Source organism: Oenanthe melanoleuca, chromosome 8 (assembly GCF_029582105.1).
Source record: "Oenanthe melanoleuca isolate GR-GAL-2019-014 chromosome 8, OMel1.0, whole genome shotgun sequence".
NCBI lineage: Eukaryota > Metazoa > Chordata > Aves > Passeriformes > Muscicapidae > Oenanthe > Oenanthe melanoleuca.
In genome coordinates, this window is record NC_079342.1 from 3,757,970 (window position 1) to 3,781,962 (window position 23,993).

Sequence of the window (23,993 nt, forward strand, 5' to 3'; positions counted from 1 at the left end):
GCTGAATAGCCCAGTGAGCACCCTACACATCTGCCAGATTGCATTTCAAATCATGCCTGCAGATTGATCTTCCTTTTACATCCCATTTTAATACCTCCTGTTTCTGTAAATCAAAAAGCTAGAGTTGAATACAGTAAAGATTACCATCATAAACAAATATTTTTACTTATTTGTAGTGCAGCACCACAGGTCCCGCTGTGGTGGACGTGGTAGGGCAGCACCCCCATCACCAGTCCCTCCCAAACTCACCAGAACCTGGGATTTCTTTTGTTTCAGGTTTTTCTGGTGGGATTAAGTGTTTTGTATGAAAAGGGAAGGCAACAACTTCTGAGCTGCTCCTGCCAGGGAATTTTTGCCTGCTCTAAACCCCCAGGCTCAGAGGGACTCAGGCATTGGGGCAGCTGATGTGACATTGACCCTGAGGTAGAAAACAGCTCTGTCTCAAGCACTGCCCTTATCTCCTCTCCTGTTAGCTGGTTATCTGGAGCCTACACCTTGCAACCTCAGGTGTATTGTCATCAATCATCTCCTATTTTCTTCTACGTGCTGGTTCCTCTCTGCCCTTCCTTTGTTAATAACCCAGTTTGCCTATATCCTTAAAAATATCTGATTGTGATACCATTTATCCAAAGCACCATGCATCCATCATGTGCTCATGAGCGAGATAAACAAGGTCTCCTGGGAAATACACTGCCAGAAATATATAGGATAAATAACTATATCAAATGTGTGTCAGTGTGCAAGAGGGGAAAATCCATTCATTAAAACCTGGGTGGAACTGCAGTGTTTTATTGTACCCTCTAAGCTTTTAGTTTAACTAAAAAACATGCATTTCTGCTGCTTATCTCATCTTGCACAACTCTCCTGCTGCCCACTTCAGCATGAGATATATTAGCTTCTTCCACTGCCATTGTAAATGTGTAATTGCTCATAACATTTTTTATTTTTTTTTTCTCCCTAGACCTTACAGGCAGCTTCTTCCTTTCTTCTGGCTTCAGCTTCACTGCTCCTGGGTTTCAGATGTGGGTGTTTGAGCCCCGGGGTGGAGGGGGAGGAGAGGGGCACTCCTCACCTGCCCTTGGTGTTTGAAGGAAGGTTTGTGTCTCAGTGCCTTGGGCTGTGGGGTGAGTGATGGGAATGAACAGCTGCAGGTAAAACACAGCTTTTCTGCTCTTGTTTATGTGTTTCATGGTGGGATTTTGCATGCAGTTTCTTTAATTTTTTTTTTTTTTTTTTTTTTTTTTTTTTTTTTTTTTTTTTTTTTTTTTTTTTGTGGTTCTTCTGTGCTTTACCCTTCCAGAAACACCTCTAAAAGCTGAGGGTGCAGGTTGTTTTCCTGCAGGTTGTTTTCCTGCAGGCCCCATCTTTTCCCAGCCTCCAAGGCATCAGATCTTTCTGTTCATTAATTTCTCCCCTCTGGTCAAAAAGAAGCACACTTGGTTTTCTGACTGAGGTGATTTTGTTCTCATTTACTTGCAGGCATTTTCCTAAGAAGTTGATGTAAAGGTAAGAATTGCTTGTGAGCCAAACTGGTCCTTGATGAAAGAGCTTCAGGCTCCCCAAAACCTGGCAGCCCAATGCCAAACAGCATTCATTAAATCACCTGTTGTGATCCCACATTTCACTTTCCTTTGCATGTCTAAGTCACACTGATCCATGGCTGCTTCATGCTGCTGCATTTCCTAACACAGAAAACATCAAATTCAAGCCCTTGGGAGCAAATTCCTCTCTGGGTGAGCAGTTCCTTCCCCTGGAATAGCAAAGTTGGCCCAAAAGGGCACAGCTTTGCCCCCCAGCAAAGGGATTTTTCACACAGCAATCCATCTCAGGGTTTCTGACATCATGGCTTGTTGTTTTCAGCCTGTAGTTTCATTTACAAACAATAAAAAAGTGGTGAAAGAATTGGCCTTTGGCAAACATGCCCACAAAAGAAAATATGGGGCCAGGTCTTCAGGTGCCATAAATCAGCTGCAGTGAAGGAGCAACACTGATTTACATCAGCTGAGTGTCAGCCTGTAAATCCCCACTGACACACAGTTGAAAAACAAGCATTTCCAAGCACCTGAGCAATTTCTTTCACTAAACCACCATCCCTTTCTACTCCCTCTCTCCATTCAAATGTCCACAGAAGGGCTGCTTTGTGCTTTGAGGTTTTGGTGCTGTTGTTGTTTGTAATGCCTGATTCCTTCTCAGGGCTTTTTTTTCCCCCCCTTCTCCCCCTGCAATGGAGAGCTCAGTAAAATGAAGTGCCATTTTCCTCCTGTCCATCCCAGGTTTTTGTGGCAGTTCATTAAGAAGAGGGAGCTGCAGGCTCTGGCCGTGGTCTCTGGGCACAGTTCAATACTGTGTGCATTCTTCTGCTGAGATTTACATCCCACATTCAAAAAAGCCCCTTAAATCAAGCAGCCTGTTAGCATCTTCTCAGGCTCTGTGTGCCTGGGAGATAAAATGCCTGCGTGCTAATAGTCAATTCATCACTGATCCTACAGAGCAAAAGCCTTTGCTTGTGTGGGAACATCCTCTGCCCAAGCCTCTCTATTTATTGCTTCATTTATTTATTTTAAATTCCTCATCAGCTTGGGCTAACATTTTGCAAGGATGCTGAGGCCTTCTCCATGCAGAGCAGCATATGGCTTTGCTGCAAATGCAGCCCTGGCCAATATGCTGGACTTAAAAATCTGACAGTGCCAACTTACAAAAGTTTCCTGGTACATATGTCAATACCAACTGCATAGATCGTGAGCTTTTTCCTGTTCTTCCCAAAGGGAAAGAGAAAAACTCTCTGAGAGTCAAGCTCAGTTATGGAAATGCTGACAGTGAATTTATTTCATGACACAGGGATGGGAGCCCTGTGGTCACCCAGCAGCTCCACCACCTTTTGGGGGCTGCAATGCTGGGCACTGCTGGGGCTCCCATCACATCTGCTGGGGCAAAACCACCATTGATCCAGTGACCAATTTTAGGACTTTTTTGGGGGACTTTTTTTTTTTTTTTTAATATATATTTTAATGTGGATTTTTAAGGATTTCTTTCCCAATATTTTTCCCAGAAATCCGTGGAATCGATTTTTGGTGGTTTAGTGCAGATTTTAGGACTTATATGGCCATTTTTAGTATGATTTTGGGGGGTTTTGGCTTTTAAATGTGATTTTCTCCGGATTTTTTTCCCAGCCTTTTTCCTTTTTTTTTCCTCAGAAATCGCTGGAATCTTGCTGGATTTTGGGACCATTTTTGGATTTTTTAGTGCAGATTTTAGGATTTTTATGGCCATTTTTAGTATGATTTTGAGAGGTTTTGGCCATTAAATGTGATTTTCTCTGGATTTTTTCCCCAGCCTTTTTCCTGTTTTTTTCCTCAGAAATCCCTGGAATCTTGATGGATTTTGGGACAATTTTTTATTTTTTTTTAGTGCAGAATTTAGAACTTATATGGCCATTTTTATTATGATTTTGGGGGAGTTTTTGACATTAAATGTGATTTTCTCCAGGTTTTTTTTCCTTGTTTTTATCTTCAGAAATCGCTGGAATCTCACTGGGTTTTGGGACCATTTTTAGGTTTTTTAGTGCAGATTTTAGGACTTTTTTGACCATTTTTGGTGTGATTTTAGGGCGGATTTTGGGCCATTTAAAGTCAGATTTCCCCTATATTTTTTTCCCCAGCCTTTTTCTGGGTTTCCCCTCCAGAAATCCCTCACCAGGTTTAGGGCCATTTTTTGACATCTTAGTGCAGATTTTGGGTGTTTCAGTACAGATTTTAGGACTCCCAAGGCCATTTTTAGTGCAATTTTTTTGGGTTTTTTCAGCCATTTAGAGTCAGATCCCCCCCATATTTTTTTTTCCCAGTGTTTGCCAGCTTTCCCCCAGTTTTCCCCCTGGAAATCCCTGGAATCTCGCTGAGTTTGGGAGCAGTTGCTCAGGTTTTACACAGTGGGTGCGGCGCGTGCAGAAGCGCATCGCCGGTGGATTATTTCTCCCGGCGGGTAATTCCATCTCTCTCCTGGAGCACCCACAGCCCAGGCCAGGCTCCCAGCAGCCCATCCCAGGCAGCTGGGGCGTTCAGCAGGCTCTGCTCTGCAGGTCTCTCCCAGCACAGGGCTGCCCACCGTGGCGTGGGGCAGGGTTGGAGCAGTGCCGGCTGCGCCGCGACGTCCGCGCCTGGCACGGGGACCAGCCCGACCAGCAGCTCCAGCGCCCGTCCACCTCTCCACCTGGGCACACACAGCAAGGGGGAGAACAGACAGAAAAAAAATGGGGTTTCAGGTCTGGCTGAAGCTCGTCAGGATATGGACTCCCTGCTCTATCCCATGGTGAGATCAGCGGGTGAATCAGCATCGCCCAAACACCGACAGCGGATTTTGTCCATTGTGAGGTTAGGAACCCCTAGAGCTCTCAGCACCAACTTCCTTGGGTTATCTTAAATAAGCCAAGCAGCTAATAGCTGCTAAAAATGTTATTTATCACAAAGCACATCAGTATTAAAAGGCAAGCAGGAAAGCAATGGCAAAAAGCAAGAAGCAGCGGCAATAAGCACCAACTCTCCCCAATACATACTCCTATATAGGATTTTTTTTAACAAGCTGAGACACAAACTCAGACCACCACTCCTTAACCCATTAGAATCCTAGTTTCTTAACACATCAGGTTATGTATAAACTGCTCATACAACCTATCTTGTTCTATCTGAAAAAATGTAACAATATTCTTACTATAGCTCTATTATGTCTAAGCACTGTCTACAACCATGGTACTGGAGCCCCTACTGAAAACATCAGCATGTTTTTTAACTTCACTAGAACTCACACTGCTACTCTGGAATCTAAATCTTTCACTTATTAAAAGCATTACAGCTCACCCTAAAACTCATTAACATACTTCTACTTAAACTTCTACTTTATGTGTGAGTGGCTTAATATACTTCAATCCATCAAAAAGTTTTTATTCAATTCTTGGACTCTGATTTCTCCCTGAAGGGTTCAGAGAGACCCCAGACTCACTGACTCCAACAGTCCATCCCCTCTGGAAACCTCTGCTTTGCTTTTCCTCTCCCAAAGCACAGCTCTCTCTGCAGCAGCTTCCTCTCCTCTGGCCAAGGCAGAGCGACAGCAGTGCCCTGACATTGTGGGGATGTGAAAATCTCCTGTTGGAGATGGGTCACTCCAAAGCTTTTTCATTACAGGACAGACTGAGTTGTCAGGAGTGGTCGATACTATGGATTATGGCTGTGCTCCTGAATGATGGCAATGCTTGATGCCTGTCATTTACTGTCGTTTTTTATTTACTCATCTGGCCTTCATGCCTGGCTTGGGCACTTTATTAATCCAGACAGCACAAATGGATGTGTGTGCTCTTAGTGCTGGCTGGGAAGCTGGGTTTTCCATCTGCTGGAACATTGTGCTTTTAACAAAACAAAACATTAGCTTGGTCTTAAACGAGTTTTGGAATTGGAAATTTGAAACCAAAACTTGCCCATGAGTTAGAAATGTGCCTGTCCCCACTGCTGCTAAAATCAAGGGGCACAGGGCTGGCTGGTCCAGTGCTCTGCTTTGCTGGCAAATCCCTGAGTTTCCCAAGCAAATTCCTGAGATTTGGAGACAACTCAAAGAGCCTGAGCTTTTTAAAGAAACCCACTTTGCAGTCACTGAAGCAAAGCTCTGGCATTCAGCCTCCCAAGCCATCTCCCCAGCTCTGCTCCAACTCCTTATCTCATCACAGCTCTGGTTTTCCACTGGTGAGACCCCAGTGATGAGCCCATGGTTGAAGGCCTGGAGCTCTGCCTGGTGGAACTGCTCTCAAGATGGATTTTTCTGCCAGCTTCATGTGCTGAGATTTAGATATTTTCTATTTTTTTTTTCCTCATCATGAATCTGGACAAAAATATCCAGAGAGAACTGCAACTTTTTTGGAAATGAAAGAGCTTGTACTGACCTCAGCTTTTTTTACTATCCACTTAACTTCTTAGGATAGTATAGAAAGTGACAAAGAAAACATAAATATAAGCCTGTCACTTTGGAAAAACATATTTTTTCACCCCAAAATAGACACTCTAGTCAAAATGCATCCTTGGAGGGGGTGGGAAATCTGGCAGTGTGGCAATTTTTTGCTAAAACAGCTTTTTTGGTGGCATGTTGTGTGAGCAGTTGCTTCACCTGAGCCTTTCCCCTTCCCTCCCCTCCCTGCTTGCTGAGCTTTGTGCTCTCTCCCTTGGAGCAGCCATCCTTAGTGGGATGCCATGAGCCCTCCAGAGGATTTCCTGGATTTAACCCAGCAGTTAAACACACCTCATTTCCACTACCCTATTTATAGTAATAATAAATTATAGAATGGTTTGGGTTGGAAGGAAACATCCCATTCCAACCCCTCTGCCACGGGCAGGGACACCTCCCACTATCCCAAGTTCCTCCAAGCCCTGCCCAGCCTTGGGCACTGCCTGGGATGGGCAAACCTGTGCCAGGGTCTCACCACCCTCACAGGGAAGATTTTTATCATCATACCTAATCTAACTGACCTGGAGCAGAGACTAGGCAGAGCAAAGGGAATAAAATAGGAATTTATTGAAAGGATACACCCTCAGCTGGGGCTACACCCAAATCAAATCCAAGGTGGATCCTGGTCACGATTTTTTTGCACTTTTATATGTTTTGGTTCATCTACATCTTGGGGTCAATTATCCAACACAGCCCCAGGCTAGGAAGACTCAGCCCTCTGGTTTGCCCCCTTTCTCTCATCATTGTTTATGATTTTTGGGTACCAATTGCCCTTGATTCTCCAGCTAGAAAGGGATTGTTTTATCTAACTACCCATGAAGAGACCTTACTAACACCTAAAATGAAGTTTTGGAGCTACACACCAAGCAGCAGAGATTCTGAAAAACCTAAAAAATAAAAATAAAAAATAAAAGCTAAAACCCAAGGCATCATAACCCTTCTCTTTTTCAATTCAAAGCCACTCCCTCCCCTCCTGAGCTGCTAATCCCAGTCTCTCAGAGGGGAAGGTGGGATGGAGGTGCGGATGCAGGAGCTGCTGGTTTAGCGCCGTGGGAAGGGAAATCCACACCTGGGCTCTCACCTGGGCGCTGTCCCTGCTCGCAGGCAGGGCCCCTGTGGCCAGGGGGGCAGTGGCAGGAGCAGGTGTCACCCAGCAGGACGGGCTCCCCGTTGTTGTGGCACGGGCTGCAGCGGCAGGGGCTGAACTCCTGCAGGAACTCACCCAGAGCCCTCCTCAGGTGCTGCCTCTTGCTCTCCAGGCTGCCCAGGCCACTCCTGCCCAGGATCTCGTGGATGGGCTGCAGCTGCAGGGGGATGGAGATGGATGGCATGGGAGAAATTTCAGCTGGGCTTCGACTGGGGGGCTGTGACATTGCTGGAAAAATCCAGGGCTGGGGGAAAAGCTCGTTTGTCATCCTCGACAGCTGCATGTACATCATGCAAATGTGTTGCTGCCCCAGCGAGGAGCCACTGTTCCAAAACCTTCCTCATCTTGGAGGTTTGTGTGGGATTGGCTTTTCTGGACATGCTTTAGTGTGGAATCAAATGATAAATTAAAACACCCCAGTAAGCCTGGGTTTTTTGACTGATTTCTCAGTGCTGTCACAACCCCTGAGATCCTTGCATGCTTTTTGCCTTTTTGAAGAAAATGTTTTGGTAAGAGCTTTGGACAGAGGGCATCATCAAAATTTATTGCCATCCTATCACTTGCAGTGGCCAGATCGTGAAATATCCAGTAAATGCTGAGAATGAGGAATTTTGCCTATATATTTTCTGCCCTTTGATGTAGTGAAATAATACTGTCATCTACAGCTTTGGGAATGTAACTCACTCATCATATTTTCCAGCAGCAAAACACAGTTCCTGTATACCAGTCAGCAAAAATAGTCCAGTTTGGGCAGCAATTATAACATGCCCAACTGAATATTAATATTCAATGAGTATTAAAGCTAAAAACTTGGGACTGTGTGAGGACATTTATTTGCATTTATCCATTGATGTGCTGTGCAAACACTCCCTGTCTAGGCCAGGAATTTGTTCCAAAGGCCTGGGTGTCAGCTCACTGTGCAAGGCACAGTGACAGTGGGGAGGATCAGGGTCAGCTGGGTTTTGGGAAGAGCCAAATTTGCACAAGCCTGTTTGACAAACTGAGGGGATGCAGATAAGAGCTGCTGAAGTGGCAGCTCAGCTCTGGAGCAGCCAACAGAGAGGTCAGTGCATGCTTTACTGGAAAAGTGCAAGAATTTTTGCCCAGAATTGATGGGAACTTGTGCAAAAAGGTGAATAACCTGCAGCTGGAACTGAAAGCACATCTCTGTTATCAGATCTTTCTGCCATCAGGGGCTGCCCAGGAAGGCTTGCACTGTCCTTCATGCCCTGCCAATAACACAGATAATTCCCAAATCCATTTTCCCTTCTCCCACTCCCTGCCAGAGCTTTCAGAGCTGCTTTCAAATGAAGACAAGAGGGATAGAAATGGCAGCATGTCCTTCCCCCACACTCCACAGCTTCTCCTGGAGCAGGCTGGTGATCTTGGCACCTTGGGGTGCTTGTGGTCCTGCTGGCCACAGCTGAGGAGGTGCAGCCACCCCCTCCTGCCTCTGCCAGCTCTACCCTGCATTATTTGTTTGTAGGGCTGCTCTTCTCTGCCCCTTTCCATCCCCTCTGCTTGCACCCATCTCCTCACCCCCAGAAGCCCTGTAAGATGCTTCAGTGATCTTCCCATTTTATGGGAAACAAAAGGGAGATTAGAGCCTTGCTGATTTTTATGGCCACAGACCTTCTTTTTGGAGTGTGGACAAAGACAGGACCCACCTGACAAAGCAGCCAGGAGCTCCCAGCTCAGAGAACTGGAGGGGAGCTGTCTGTGCAGAGCTTTTCCTGGGTAACAAAACACCTTCCCAGCCCCCTGTGAGCCCCCTGCTCATCCAGGAGGGTGGACAGCATCAGGGAGACCCCCGGGGATGGATACAGCTGCAATTCATTGTGAAGCTGTTGGGGAACACATCAGAAACTTAACCTGGCACTAATCCAGCACTAAGCTCCTTGTCCATCTCCCTGTGGATGCAGTCAGTGGGAGATGCACTCCCCATTGTGAAATGAATAAGAGGTTACCAGATCAGTGGCCCATTACATTTAATCTTGTTCTGTGATGGGATCACAATAAAAATACGAAATGATCTGCTCGGCTACACTTTCATTCCTTAGAGCTGCAGAGTTTCTCCAACTGCAGAAAAGCCTTACCTGGAAATCAATAACTGCAGGATTATATTTTAATGACCTGCCCCAGTGACGATACATTTTGCCATCCCAGCTGTTCAGGAGCCCTGCACTGTAAGTGGTATCTCCCCCTCTAATCCGAGGAATAATATCTTCCACAACTGCACCGTGGCTCTCAGCATCTGCAAAGGTGAATTGCACAGGTGTTATTCAGCTGCTGCTCCCACACAGGCTCCAGAACCTGCTGAAGGAGGTGAGAGCAGTGGTGCAGGGGGTGTCAGGGAGCTGCCAGCTGGGACTGGTGTCAGCTCAGTGCTCCCTGCTCGTGGGGTGACAAGCTGAGCATCCCAAATCCTCTAAGCTGACAGAGAGCCTGCACTCCTCCAGCCTTGGTTTCTGGGCAGGACATGGGCAGTAGATCACACTGTCTATAGCTCGCAATGGAATGTACAAATCTGGGGGTTCTACCCTCTTGGAGTACTTTTTAGAGTCAATTTTGATTTTTTTTAGCTGCCATGCATGCCCAGTCTGTTGCTGCTGAGCACTGCAGCCTCCCAGCCCACCCCACAGCCTGGTTCTAACCCAGATATTGCATTAATTCCTCCTGGACCCAAAGTTTCTGTGGCCCCACATGTCTGGAGGATGGCACCAGGGCTCCCTTCCTTTCCCTGCACAAATCTCTGTGACCCAAGGAGCCCCACCAGACCCCTGCCCTGCTGCTGTACCAGTTTCCAGGAATCCTTTTTTTTTGCAGTCAGAGTGTGTCAGGGTTCCACCCAGGTTCAGTGTGTCCTTGCTGAATGTAATGCCAAGGGACAGGCCAACACAGGCACTGATCTCCTCACTGCTGATGGCTGCAAACCAGAAAGCAGACAGGTAAATTCTGTGATGTTCCTTTTCCTACTCCTTTTTTTTTCTGTCATTGAAGAAAAGATTCAGTTATTTTCATGGCTTGTATTTCAAAGTCAAAAGCTCTTCTGGGCAGAGGACAATGGAAAACCCCAATATTTTATTGGGGTATACTGGGCCTATCATTAATAGGTGCAAAAATTGTTTCCCTAGAAAATATTAGAAAAAAGTAAAAATCTTAAGTAAAAAGAAAAAAAGAAAAAAAGAAAAAGAAAAAAGTAAAAATCTTAAAAATCTAAAAAATCAAATGTCCCTGTTTGATCTATATATTTAACAACAAACCTTTGTTTTGTTTTTGTACAGACTAACTCATAACTATAGTAAAGCCAGGAACAGCAGCTGAAATCAATAGATCCTCACTGATTTTCCTAAATTCAGGATCCTGACCCAGCTGTTAATGGCTAAAGCAGCACCTTAAGGAGTGACTTAGAGAAGGTCTGTGTGCTGAGAGCTGCCAGCACCACCACATACATCATGAAAATATGTAACTGGAGAGCCATGAAGAGACTGCAGAAGGGAGAAGGGAACTAATGAGGTGGTTTCACCAAGGTAAGCAACGTGCATATTTCATACAGCCTGGTTTTATGTAAGCACTTCAGTGTACTGCAAATATAAGGCAGTCCTCTTTAGTAGTTTAAAAAGTCCATTGATTGCAGTAAATGTGGGCATTGTAAGTAATGGGTAACTTTTATATTGCTCTTTTTTTTTGTCAGAGGACCTTAAAGTGTTTTCCAAAGGAGCCTGGTGGTCAATACCATGGCACAGAGGTCAGTGGGGTTTGTGTGCTGTGGTTTAATGGTCTGAAGTTTAAACCTCTGTCCAAGCCCCACCCTGGAGCATCATCTGCTGACCAGCCTCACCTCAGCACTGGGGAGCAGGGCCTTGCCTTGCTTGTGTTAAAATATTGCTGGAACACTCTGGTTCTGTGGAATTATGGAATGGTTTGGGTTAAAAGGGAACTTTAAGGGCCAGCCCCTCTCCCTTATGTTCAGAGCCCCATCCAACCTGTCTTGTCCAGGGATGGGGCATCCACCCCCTCTCCAGGAAACTTGTGCCAGAGTTTCACCACTGTAAAAATACTTCTTTAAAATACATTGACCCTCTTTTAGTTGAAAACCATCACCCCTTGTTGTATCTCAACAGCCCCTGATTAAAACCTTCCAGGCAACTTGTGCCAGTGTTCACCACTGTAAAAAAACTCCTTCTTTAAAATACATTGACCCTCTTTTAGTTGAAAATCATAATCTCTTTTTGTATCACAACAGTCCCTGATTTAAATCTGTCTTTCTGATCAAGCCTTTCAAGTACTGGAAGGTTGCAATGAAGTCTCTCTGGAGCATTTTCTTGTCCAGGATGAACAACTTGAATTCCCTCAGCCTTTTCTCACAGGAGAGGTTCTCCACTCCTCTAATCAGCTTTGTGATTTCCTCTGGACTTGCCCCAACAATTCCATGTTTTTGCTGTGCTGGGGACCCCAGAGCTGGATGCAGCATGTCCACAGGGTCTCACCAGAGGGGCAGAACCCCCTTCCCTCACCTGCACATGGTGTTTTGGTCCTTGTGAGGTTCCCAGAGCTTGTCCAGGTCCCCCTGGGGTGTCACCTGCAAACCTGTTCCCTCCTGCACACCCTGCAGGAGAGGCTCACTCTGGGGCACAGCTCTGCTCCTTGGCTGGATCCAAACCCTGCTCAGCTACTCAGCATCCTGAGAAAGGGGGTGAGAGCTGAAACATGCTCCAGACTGGAGCATCCCACTGCAGAACTGGGCCCTTGAGGGAGATTAAACGTGCAGCACTCAATTACTCCTACCAAACTGTTCAACAGTTGTAAACACAGTGGGTAAAGTTCATTCACCCAAAGCAACATGAGTGATTGCTTATCTTGGTGCTGGAGTGCCATAAAATTAAACTTGAGGAACACCCTGATTAATTGATTTGCCATGGTCCCCGTTGAGTAATTATGTTCAGCGAGGGGCTGTCGATACCATTCGCTCTTGGTCGTGGCAAGATCTGGTTTTGATAAATGAAAAGTGGTTATCACTGCAAAAGGGTGGCCTCAGTAAGTATTGGCACTTGAGGGGGAGCCCTGATGGGGTTGGTTTTTTTTTAAAATATGATATAATTTGTGATAGTTAAATGTGCTCGAGTGATAAGATTTACTGCTGCATTTTGAATTAATCAGAATATATGAAGACTCCTTCTAATTTACTCCTCGCATAATGTTCCTCCCATAAATGTTCTTGTAATGTGTGAACACATTATACTGTTTTCTGCTAAATAATAGAACCATAACAATCTATTTTAAAAACAAGTAATGAAAAATATTGATGGCAGAGCAACGAGGGACCTCGTTCTGACACGTGTATTTATTTCACTCATGACCACATCCATATCAGCCCCTGCAGCCTGAAAGCTGGGAATGGGTCTGGCAGCAAAACTGCAGCCCTGAGCTCTGCACTGAGTTGTGGATATCTAAACAGAGAAGGTGATTTCATTTCCAAAATTCAGGTTTCCTAAATGCCCCAAGTCCAGCTCTGTGCTGAGCCAGATGCTCAGTGACCACCTAAGCTGTGTCTCGTTCAGGGAGGACTCAGCCAAGGGATCCTTTCCCTGAGTTTGTGCTTCAGTCACTGGTCTATAAAAACATGAATATTCTCTGTTTCAGAGCATTTAGCAAGCAGCATGGGTGGCTCTCAGGATGGTTGATCCAAAGCAGAGCCATGCTCAGCCCTGTGGGCACACAATGATGCATCTGCAGAGCTTCAGACTCAGCTTAGGAAACTCTAATTTTAAGACTTGAGCACTTATATCCTGATCCTAACCATTCCTCAGGGAAGGAGGATAATCCTCTTGCAAACACAGCCTCCAAGCATGGCTGTGATCAACATTAGAGAAATCAGGGGGTTTTTTTTAGCAAATGCTTTCAGACAGTGGCATATCAGACACTGCAGGTGGGTCCTTCTGGGTCACCACGTGTGACACAAGAGCACTGCTGGCTTGGTAAGGGTGGACTTTATGGCAGAGCCTGGATTAGATGAAAATTACATCTCTGCTGGGGCACATTTTTGTCTTTTGCTGGACTTCAGCATCCTTCTTTCCTAAGATAAGCATCTCGTAGCAGTAAATCTCCTTACATGCACAGCAAGCACAAGATAAAGCAAAATAATAGCCTCCCTCCACATGCTCTTGATTAATTCTTCCTCTGAAATTGGCAGTCTGCTTCCTGAAGACTTGCTTGCCAAGACCTTGTTCACTTCTATATCACTCACCCTTCAAAGTGAAGAAGTAATTTGAAGAGGCATCATGTTTCCAAACATTAGAGGTTCAGGAACTTGATGAAAATTCCCTCAATCAGTATTTTCTTGGGAAAAAATTGGCATGGTTAATTTGCAATATGGAGTGCATAGTTATCCTAATGCTGATGGGACCAAACCATTTCAAACCAGAGGCAGAACCGTGAAAATTACTGAAATTTCTGAAATTACAGCAATTTGCACCTGTTGTCCAAGATCACAATTTCCTTCTGCATCAGTGTCTGGCCTGGAGCACCAAGGCAGTGGTACCCTCAGCACAGCACAGTGATGGGGAAATGGGACCTATTGCATTGTGGACAGCCTGGTTATTGAGCTAAAATCCCATATTATTGTTCTGCATCCCATGCTTTTGGTCAGGACAAATGTTACACTTTTGACTTGCTAGGAATGGCAATTCTCACACTCTCCCCATCTGCAGTGGGTGTTTTATCTAACTGAGATGTAGAGCTAGGGCTCTCCAGCCTCATCCACTCCAATTTGCTGAGAAGTGGAGCTAACAGGGGTCTGTTAGCCTCCAGATGTGACACTAAGCAGAGTAAAGTGGCAGAGGTATTGCCAAGTGCAGTGTGATATTTCTATTTACAGAAAATTGCAGCCCTTGCTACAAACAGGCTGAGCTCTGGGTGGATTTGCAGCACTCATGGTGAGCAAGGATGACAAGAAATAGGAGAAGATTAGCAAGTGACACTGAAAAAAATGGATAAAATAATGCTCAGGTTCCTTCCCTTAATGACCAAACCCTCATCCAGGTATTCCTGAAATCAGAGCAGGAATTACACCAGCTAATCCCAAACCCTGTGGCCACCAGGCTGGAAACACCAGATTTAAAGCAGAGAGCTGAGAACAGAGAGTGTATTTTGATTTTCCTGACCTTTCCTTCGCATTTCCTCCTTGTTGATGACGAGGATGTACTCAAAGACACCCCCCATGGTGCCAGAGGTCATGAAGTGGGTGCCATAGTCGTTGATGAATTTGGCATACATGCCATAGTTGTAGGTGTCTGGCAGGTCCTGCAGGGACAGCAGCACATCTTCATCCAAAACAATGTTGTCCCTTCTCATCTTGAAGCGGGCTGTCTGCACCTTGGTCACAGCCCTGATGAATCCAACGTCCTGCAGGTAAAGAGAAGAGCAGCTGCAGTCAACATTAATTTAAACAAATGAATTTCTACTCTTTAGGCTTGCAGGGGAAGGCCTGAGTGTCTGGCTGTCAGTGCATATATGAAAACAAGCCTGATTTTAAATGAAATAATGGTAGAGTTTTTTTTTTAAAAAAGTCTCTTTCTGTAGAGGTGGAGGGATTGGATGCTACTTATGTGTGAATAAGATCAGAGTTGGGCTCCACATGATTCCACTTCATTCTCCGTTTCTGCAATTTCTTTTTCTGGTTTTCTTTCCCTTTTTGCTCTTTTCACAAACTCAGTGAGTGACAAAGCACAAGGGTCAAGCCCAGCCCAGCAGAGGGGAGATTCCCTGGCCAGGAAGATGCTGATGGAGGGAGAATTTCCTGGCTGTACCACCAGCTCCAAGGCTCCACCTCTGTATTTGCCATTGCTTTGGACAAGTCTCCACTGCAACACTTGCAGCCCTTTAAATGATTCCTCCAATAACTGATCATCATTTAGCTGCAAACATCATGTGAGTCTGGACAAGGGCACAGTAAATACTATAATGGTGCTCATTTCAAACAGCTTTTAAGGGCATTTTAACTCAGAACACCATCAAAGTAATTCTTCTTTATTGTTTTCTGTCAGCAGCCCCGAGAGAAGTGGAGATGGGGCACAGTAAATGTGGGAAATACCAGCACTCATGTTATTAGATTGGAAAGAGGTCATCACAGCCAGTCCATGATGTAAACCCTCTGTGAGAAGTACACCCTATTATCAGGTACTATTTTTCCAGAGTGGTATTTTAACCTCCTGTAAAAAGTAGCCTATTTCCCCATCACGAGGCAGCTTGTATTAATTTGAGCAAGATATATTTGCTAGCAGAGATCATTCCTTGAGGATAATTGTTTTGATCAGCATCTTGGTATTCCCTCCTCCCTCATTGTCACTTCTAAGCATTTTTTTATTTATGTGCTTAATGTAGCCATGAAACAGGATGGGGTGAGATGACATGTGCCGTGGCACTCCGTAATTCAATTTTATTCCCACTCCCTGTTTGCTCAAACATACCAAGAACAGCAAACAGGATTACTAACGATCATACACTTGCAATTACATGAGCAAATTAAGGTACAATTACCCTGTGTTAAAAAATGCAATTGAGAGAACAAACTGACATAAGTTACAGCCAGACCACGAGATGCACAGATGATGTGACTGCAGCAGATGCATCACTGATGTGCTTGGTTCTTTTTTTTTTTTTTTACCTTTGCATCATACTGTGTGAAATTCTTCAGGGATCCTTTGCCACCTGATAAAATGAGGCCCAGGTTGAACATGAGCTCTCCACCTCCAGGCCCAATTCCAACAGTGAAGCCTGTTGTTTTGGATTTATCACTTTTAAGGGCGTCAAGCAGGTCCTTTGAATCGTCATAAAACTCAAAAGCAAACCCAGAGTCAGCGTGAGCCTAAAATGAAAGGAGCAGACATTAATTTTTCAGGTGCTTCCCTTCCTTTTTAATCTCTGTTTCTTGAAGCAATACCTCTGCTAAAGCCCGTGATGCTCCTGACAGCACCAGCACTGATTTCAGTGAATGTGGAATAAGGAATTAAGTTCTGTGCCATTTCATTTGGAAATATGTGAGAAATGTGGATAAAGCCAAGCATTTTGCTTCATCCACCTCCAAGCAGGGGAGAGGTTTGTGTTTAGCCACTCAGAGCCAGAGCTGGTAATGGTTCCTATTAAGACAGCCTGACACTTCCCATTATAAAACCCTCCTTCCAGTTCTTTACAGCTCTGCCAAATCCTAACTATTTGGACTGATTTTTTTTTTTTTTTCTCTCCAGTCTGCTTCTGGATGAATTTATTTAGGAAAAGAAAAATTCAACATCTATTTACAAAGGCAAGGCTGGAAAACAAACATTGTTTTGCCTGTGTTTTAGAGAAGTGACCTTTTCCTTGACAGCTCTACTTTGCTGGCACGTGGAATCGAGCAGCTCTGCTGAGCTGGGGCTGTGTTTGCCAGCTCTGTAAAAAGCCAGCCCCAGTTTCAAACTGGGAGCTAAGGAACTCTGCCTGCTAGGAGAAAGTTACTTGTATTGAGTAATATTAACCAGGAATAACGTGTTTTCGTTCATTCATGTCAAAAAACATGATAAATGTTGAACAGTGGGGTCAAGGCCACTTATTATGAGGGAAACCCAAACTAATCCTTGCTCTGCTTGCATCAGTGACAACATAAGGTGTGACCTCATGGACTGTGGGTGTTGTGATCCACAGTGATGGGTTTCAGGATCCCCATCTCACTCAGAATTCAGATTTATGCCCCTTGCAGCCATGCCATAGACTGAGAATGATTCCAAAGATTGAACCAGCAGCATAGTTACCATTTTATACATGGTAAAAAAAAAATTTTACAGCTCCATCCCTAGAGAGGCAGAAGGCTTGTGCAAGCTCTTCAGCTCTTTAATAGGATTAATTGGAGAAAACACCTTTGTCTTGGCTCTGAGTGGGGATGCCTGGGTGAGTTCCTTGGTGTGCATGGAGTGCCTGTTGAGGCACCTCAAAGACAACCCACAGGTGGAACGTGCCCGATATCTTTGTGGGAAATCTGCCTTTTTGCTGGGAAATTGCTGCTGGATGTGAGAATGAGAGTTAGGGAGGATCAGTTGAAGAGTGTGATTATAATGGTTAGTTCTGCTATGAGGTTGATTGTTGGAGGGAGGGCCACGTTTGCTAAGTTGGCCAGGAGTCATCAGGTGGCCATGAGTGGCAGGAGGGGCTGTAGGCCTCGGGCTGGTAGGAGAATGTGGCTGTGGGTTGGTTCATAGTTGGTGTTGGCCAGGCAGAACAGTATTGAAGAGGTTAAGCCGTGCGAGATTATTATGATTATTGCTCCCGAAAATGCTCGTTGGGTTTGGATTATCGTTGCGGCTACGACTAGCCCTGTGTGGCTGACAGATGAGCATGCACTCAACGACTTCAGGTCATTAACTTGTCCTGCTGGGGCACCCACCAGGAACTGGAAGAGGTGGAAGTTGTAGGGCTTGCGGAAATACTTCTCGTCGCCGCCGTGGTGCAGGCGCTCGCAGGCGGCGTCGTACTGCAGCTCCCTCCACTCCCCGTTGTACACGTACTCACAGAGCCCCCCGAAAAACCCGGGGTCGTAGATGTTCTGCCTCCCTTCCTCCGTCAGGATGTTGTACCTTGGGAAGATGCAGCACCCAGGAAATTGCTGGAATTGCCCATAGCTCCGGTTTTATTTCCTCCTCCTCCTGACGCTACAGGTTGTCGGCGCTCGGGTCTGCTGAGGAACTGGAATAGAACTTAAACCCAACCCAGCTCTATCTCATTGCTGTTCTCCTTCCCAAAGTTAACAGGAGACAAACAGCCATTTTATCTCCAAGGCACCAGTTTGCATGTGAAAAATGGAAGAAATCAGTGTAGCTGCCCAGCCCCTCCCAGCAAGTACAGCTATGAAAGTCCCAAAGTCCTGGAATTCCTCCAGGTTCCTCTTAAGCCTAATGCATCTCATTGTCACAAAGTGCTTCCTGGCATTCTCTGCAATTATTTTCTATCTTAATCTCATCTCTTTCTTTTTAATAATGGTCCCGTTTCTCAGAGTAGTTAACACCCTCCCTAGACATGAAGACTGTGCTTTGCCAAGTCTGTCACTTATTATTTCCTTATTCCTCCTTCTTCCTGCTCTCCAGCCCTCACAGCTGCTGCCCTCTGAAATCCCTCCTATTACTTAGTATTCCAAGTAATTCTGTGGCCCAAAGTGAAAGTGTTATTCAAACTAGGCAGCAGCACTGCTCTGCTCAACAGGGAACCATCTTTAGGACTAAGATAGCAAATGCCATTGCTTTTGTGTGTTCTGCAGGAGAAACACTTCAAAGAGCAGAATTAAACAGGGTTCCCAGTGAAAATTAATGCATGCTTTGTAAAACTTTTGATGGACCCTCCCAGGCCCTGGGCCAGAGGAGACATTTATCTCATGGACTCCAGAGAGTGCTGGATTGAGCTGATGGGGAAGTTGAACAGTGGCTGGCTCCATTCTCATCCTGCAGCCCCTGTTCATAAAATCATAGAGTGGTTTGGGCTGGGAAAGACCTTAAAGATCATCTCATTCCAATCCCTCTGCCACAGGCAGGGCCATGTTCTCCAAGGGACACTGAGCAGTACCTTGGTTAAAATACAAGGTTTTCAACAGGAGTGTCACAGTCACAATTTCCCTTTCAGTTTAATTTTATTCAGGATTTCTCTTTTGCCTCTATTACCTAATCAAAATTTGAGACTGAACAGGGAAACACTTTTTGTGGGTAGGAGTATTTACATGCACTCCTGTGGAACTCAGGCTCTCTGCCTTGAATCTGTGTTCTGAAGTCCTAAATCCTGCAGTTAAATCTCCTGAAGGATGAATGCCAGCAGGGTGCTGCATCCCCAAAATTTGCTGTTTGCTTTAGTCTATTGCTTTTAACAACTGGAGAAAGCTGTGAGATAACTGGGATCTGTTTTTCCAGGAGTATAAAAAGGGCATCACATGTGGTCAGGTAATAGATCCAGGACAGAATTTGAAATAAAAGCTGGAATGAGCCTCATTGCTATGACAGCACCTCCCCTTTGGGTTTTGTACAGCCCCCTATCAATCCATGGATCACCATTATTACTAAGGAAGAGCAATATAAGAAACAATCCTGTTCTGATTGCGAGAGGAGCAGCCATTGATTAATTACTCACCCTTGGACTGCTTTTTCCACCCCTGGGATGGGGAACAGATGTTCACAAGGGCTTTCAATATCTTCATCCTCACAGTTCTCCTCATCAGACCCATCTCTGCAGTCTCTGTCTCCGTTGCACACGAGATGCCGTTTGATGCAGCGCCCTAAAGTGCACAGATGCTCATCCACCCCCCAGAAATCCTGGCTGGCAGTTTGCACTCATTGTGCTGTTTTTCACCCACACCTCAGGGCCACGAGAAGGGTGTTAAACATGGTGTTATTCCACGGGGAATTTGCTTTTCCAAGCTTCTGGGACCTAAACACAGCACAGAGTCCAAGCTGGCCACTCCCAGGGGCTTCTGGCAGGTGGGAATCAAGGAGAGGTCACCCCACTGTCCTGACTTTATTTTCTAAAATCACACTCTAGGAAAGTTGCTATAGGAATAGCCCTTGATTTCAGGAAGTCAACTCCATCTTATTAAAATGCAAGTTTTCCTTTTCCCATTGCAGGAGGCATTTGGGGAGTTTATTGCAATAATTAAGTGTAAGAATGGATATTTGCAGGGAAGGTGAAGTGGAAGGGGTTTTGCTTCTGGGAGCATGGAGTGAGCCTTGAGGAGAGAACTGGCACTGCTTAATTTACCCAGTGGAGTGATGATGAGTTGGTCACAGAGTTGACCTGTGGCTCCAAATTTTGACAGAATTTTCATTAAACGCTCAGGAAGGAAGTTTGAGCCATTTGTGTAGAAACGAAAAAAATCTGTCAAGGCTAGTCAAAGTTTCAGAGAACAGCCATTTTTTATCCTAATCCTCAGAGCTGGAGGTGGCTAAAAATAACTAAATCACCCCAACAGATTGCTGGTTGGATTGATGATTGAACTCTGTCTCTAGCAGGGGAGAAAGCGTTGTGGGAGCGCTGTGTGAGCACGCAGCACAGCAGTTGGAGCAGAATATTCCCACTCTCTTTGTTCCACTGAAAAATCCACATTCCCCATGTCACACAGCCTTCTTTTCTACCCAAATCCAAGTGTAACATGGGTGGATTTCTGTAAAAGGAGGGGTGGAAATGGTGGAGAGGGGAAATTTCCTGCTTTCTCTTGTATTGCTCACCCTCCTGCTACCCAGGGCAGGTGATCGATACCCCCCAGCACCAAAACCTTTTGCCAGGGGTCTGTGGCTGTCTCACTCACCTGTTTCCTCACACTGGAAGTCCTGCCCACAGCCTGGTGGCCCTGTGCACGGTGTCTCAGCTGGACAGGCTTGCTGATCCCAGAGGTGCCCGGCGCAGCGCTGCCCTCCCAGCTGCGCTGGCTGCAGCAGCCGCCGGTGCCGGTGCTGCAGGGACACAGCACTGTGTGCCCCACAGACAGCAACCACAGCCACACACCCTCCAAAACCACCATCCAGCATCTTTCCTGTCTCTCTGTGTGTGTGGCTTGAACACTTCGTGTGTTATAAAGGCAGGGGGGGTCACAGAGAGTTGGGAGCTCGGAGTCGCCCGGAGTTCGTTTAGTGTCAACTCACTGGAATGGTTGTTTTTAAAATATCTCTGGTTTGTACCTTGGAAAAATGTGGCATTTTTCCAGCTGCATATGCTTTGTCCTGCAATGCACCAGGCTCAGATGGACACAGACACTAATTACAACACTGATCCTGCAACATTTCTGATGGATTATTAATGAGGATTGCTGCTAAGAAAGGGGAAGAACCATATTAACTACTGATAATATACTGTCTATAAGAACAGGAACAAAAAAGGCAAGGATAAGATAAACTCAGTAGAAAGCAGAATTATGTCAGGTATTTGAAAATAAATTCTCAAACTATGAAGACATATGTGAAATGATAGAAAAATATGAGAACAGGAACTGATGCATGAAGGCTGCTTCTAATTTCTTTTCACTTGCACTAAGAATCAGGGGATACTTAATTAAATCTGAGACAGGAAAGGAAGAAAGTCTTGGGCAAGTATTCTGGCCTGATTCTTCCACCATTTGCCTTGATTTTGCTTTTCCTGTTCTGCTGCCTTGAATGAATTTATTCCCCAGTTTACACCAGGGTAAATAAGAGCCTCTCTAGCAGAGGAGCATTTCCATCACATTTGGATGAGTTTACTGGATGCTTCAGAATGATGAATATGTATAATATATATAATTAATGTGTGTACATCCTCATCACAGACACATCTGAAGATAAATGAATACATTACAGTGCATCCTTACTTTTTTCTCTTGGCAAGGGAAGCAATCAGTCCATCCTGACCACTGGCTCAGCTGGCAGTCAACAGGAGCTGGAGAATTAACATCTCTGCTGCTTCTTCTAGGGAGGGGAAGAAAGAGTGGTCTGAGGTCTTTGAAGCTGTGTTTTGAGAGGGGCTGAAGGCTGAAAGGGGGAAAATGATCTGTGTCTGTGTTTTTCCACCTGGAAGCTGGTTTGTAGGAAATGGGAAGCATCCCAAGATGTCCCATCCAGGTTTTCACCATCAGAATTGGGGATTTTTGTCTTGGGATTCCTGCTCTCCCTAGACATCTTTGCCCTTTCCAATGGGTATATTGCAATTATAAATATATATGTGTATATATACATATATATATGTATTTGTATGTGTATATATTTATATATGTATTTGTATATATATATATATGACTAAACCATCCTGAGTAAAGAGAAGAAATGTCATAAAGAGACAGGCTTTAAAGAAAAGTGAATTTTTTGCCTTTCTCTTCAGAAGCACATCACAATCTCCAGGAACAGGGATGTTTATCACTACTGAGCCTGCTTTGATGTCACTTTCTTTACACCAGTATGAGCTCATGGTCAGGATTTTTCCCAGCAAGTGTGAAATCACATCCTGGTTTCCATGGGGTTATGGAGGGGTGGGAATGGCTGAACCAACAGAGAGAATAAGGTACACAGAACCTTGACTAAGAAGTTGTTGGTTGAGTATTTCTAAAGCAAAATGCACAAATTCTGAGAAGAAGAAAATGACTAAAGGAATATTATGAGAGGAGAAAAGGGCAAAGGATGGTGTTGGCTCTTGGATCAGACTCTCTGCACATACCCTGAATATCACTACACAACAGCCAGAAAATACTTCTCCTGCCTCCCAGCCCATCATGACAATCTTTAGTTCTGTCTCTACTCCCAAAATCTTCATTTGTATGAGCCATTTCTTTGTCTTGAGGAGCAATCTGTGCCATGCAAATACAACCCTGCATTTGCCACAGCCTTAGAAGCATTTTGAGGGTTTATTCTGAGTCAGAACATTATTATTTTTGTTATTATTTTGGTGATTAACTAATGAGCAGTCTGTTTTTACTTGCAAGACTGCAGTCCAAAGAGAAATATTGATAATTAGGAAGGTATGTAGCTCGTGGGGGATTCATCAGAGCCTGGGGAGGAGAGATGCACAGAATGAAAGGCACAGCAGCTCAGGAAGGAGCCTGGGGGTGAGAGGAGACCCCAGGAGCCTGCAGGTGAGCCCAGAGGACAGGCAGGTATTGGTGCCCTCGTGCTCTGCCAGGAGGATTTGTGGGCTGCATCCTTCAGCACTTCACAAAGTGCTTAATTGGCTCACCTCCGATTGGATTTTACATTTACCTCTTCATTATTCTGCCTTGTTTGATAAGTTCATCACACATCAAAAATCTCGTCTTTGTTCATTTTCAGAAGGGATTATCAGAATAAGCCTTCATAATTAAGTGTATCACTACCACAGTTTTTTTTCCTTTCCATCTTCTCCTTGTCTCCATGTTCCAATTATCACTGATACCTTTTTTTGATCCTCCTAAATCATATTTGCCTTTACAACAAGCTTGAAATTAATAGCTGTAGAAAAAAAAAAATCCACCCATTTCCCTATCATGACACTATAGCTTTAGAAAAAATGTAATTGTTTATTCCTTTCCTTCAAAGCCCAAGTGACACTCCTATAAGTTAATAATATTGTTCATGGGGGGAAAAAACTGAAGTATGAGGATGTGGCTTGGACTGAAAACTGGGTTATTCACATGCACTTGTTAGCTTCGTGTTGTCGAGGGTAAAATAATTATAATGCAAAAGAATATGAAAAATATTAACTCATAAATCATCCTGTATAGAGAATTCATTTCAAGTGCCCAAACCCAGCCTGGTAATTTTGGTGAGGAAGTTTAAGAAGGCTTAGCAGTCATCTGTAAAAGGAAAACCATTGTGCAAACAGTTCCTTTAGCAGGAATTAGGGTGCCTGGCTTGGGCTTTGGACAGCTGCCAAATTTTAATTTTTTTTTTTGTTTTGTTTTGTGCACATGCCCCAAGTCAGGACAAACCTTGATGGGCTGATTGGTGTGCTGGAAATTCCTGTGTGGAAATCTGGGAAGGGAGCAGACTTACCTGTGGGAAGGCAATGCCTGGAGCTCCCCGCACGCCGAGACCTGGGCTGGTGCTGGAGCCAGTGAAAACACAGACAGGATCAAGGCACAGAGCTGGGCCAGCCTCCCCCACATTGCTCTGCCATGTGGAAATGCTTGCTACAGATCAGCAAACCAAAGCTTTGGAGTTTTCAGCACTGCTGGAAGGAGCATGGAGCCCACCAGGCTCCGAAATGCTGCAGTAAATCATTGACAGCAGCACAGATCGAATCACAAAGAATCAGGACACATCCCAGGGGCCTTTGCCCTTTTGGAAACAAATTCCTGGTTTTCTGGCAAGGAAATATATTAAACTGTGCGACTGTTTCCACATTAAAGTCAATCAAGTCCTGTTGC

At 44.9% G+C, this 23,993-nt stretch overlaps 1 protein-coding gene across 2 annotated transcripts; it reads right to left on the reverse strand.

The window, feature by feature from the left end:
* Positions 1 to 1,456: 1,456 nt before the first annotated feature.
* On the reverse strand, positions 1,457 to 23,879 carry C8A (complement C8 alpha chain). Of its 2 annotated transcripts, XM_056497565.1 has the most exons (11): positions 23,620 to 23,879; positions 21,471 to 21,567; positions 20,439 to 20,583; positions 19,268 to 19,412; positions 17,544 to 17,733; positions 15,795 to 15,995; positions 14,293 to 14,533; positions 9,927 to 10,055; positions 9,226 to 9,383; positions 7,064 to 7,286; positions 1,457 to 4,206 (listed from the first exon to the last, which is right to left on the reverse strand). In XM_056497565.1, exons 1-11 carry the CDS (start codon positions 23,730 to 23,732, stop codon positions 4,055 to 4,057), a joined length of 1,794 nt encoding a protein of 597 aa, XP_056353540.1. In that variant the 5' UTR covers positions 23,733 to 23,879; the 3' UTR covers positions 1,457 to 4,054. The 2 variants fall into 2 exon arrangements, with proteins under 2 accessions (XP_056353540.1, XP_056353541.1); XM_056497566.1 differs by lacking the exon at positions 7,064 to 7,286 and having other exon boundaries at positions 23,620 to 23,866.
* Positions 23,880 to 23,993: the final 114 nt, after the last annotated feature.

Bases quoted from the DNA above. Each gene is read 5' to 3' on its own strand.
- C8A (XM_056497565.1), bottom strand. From the start codon at position 23,732: ATGTGGGGGAGGCTGGCCCAGCTCTGTGCCTTGATCCTGTCTGTGTTT. The intron at 14,534-15,794 runs GTAAAAAAAAAA...CTTTACCTGCAG, and splicing joins TCACACAGTATGATGCAAAG to GACGTTGGATTCATCAGGGC. The intron at 4,207-7,063 runs GTGAGAGCCCAG...GTGTGTGCCCAG, and splicing joins CGAGCAGGGACAGCGCCCAG to GTGGAGAGGTGGACGGGCGC.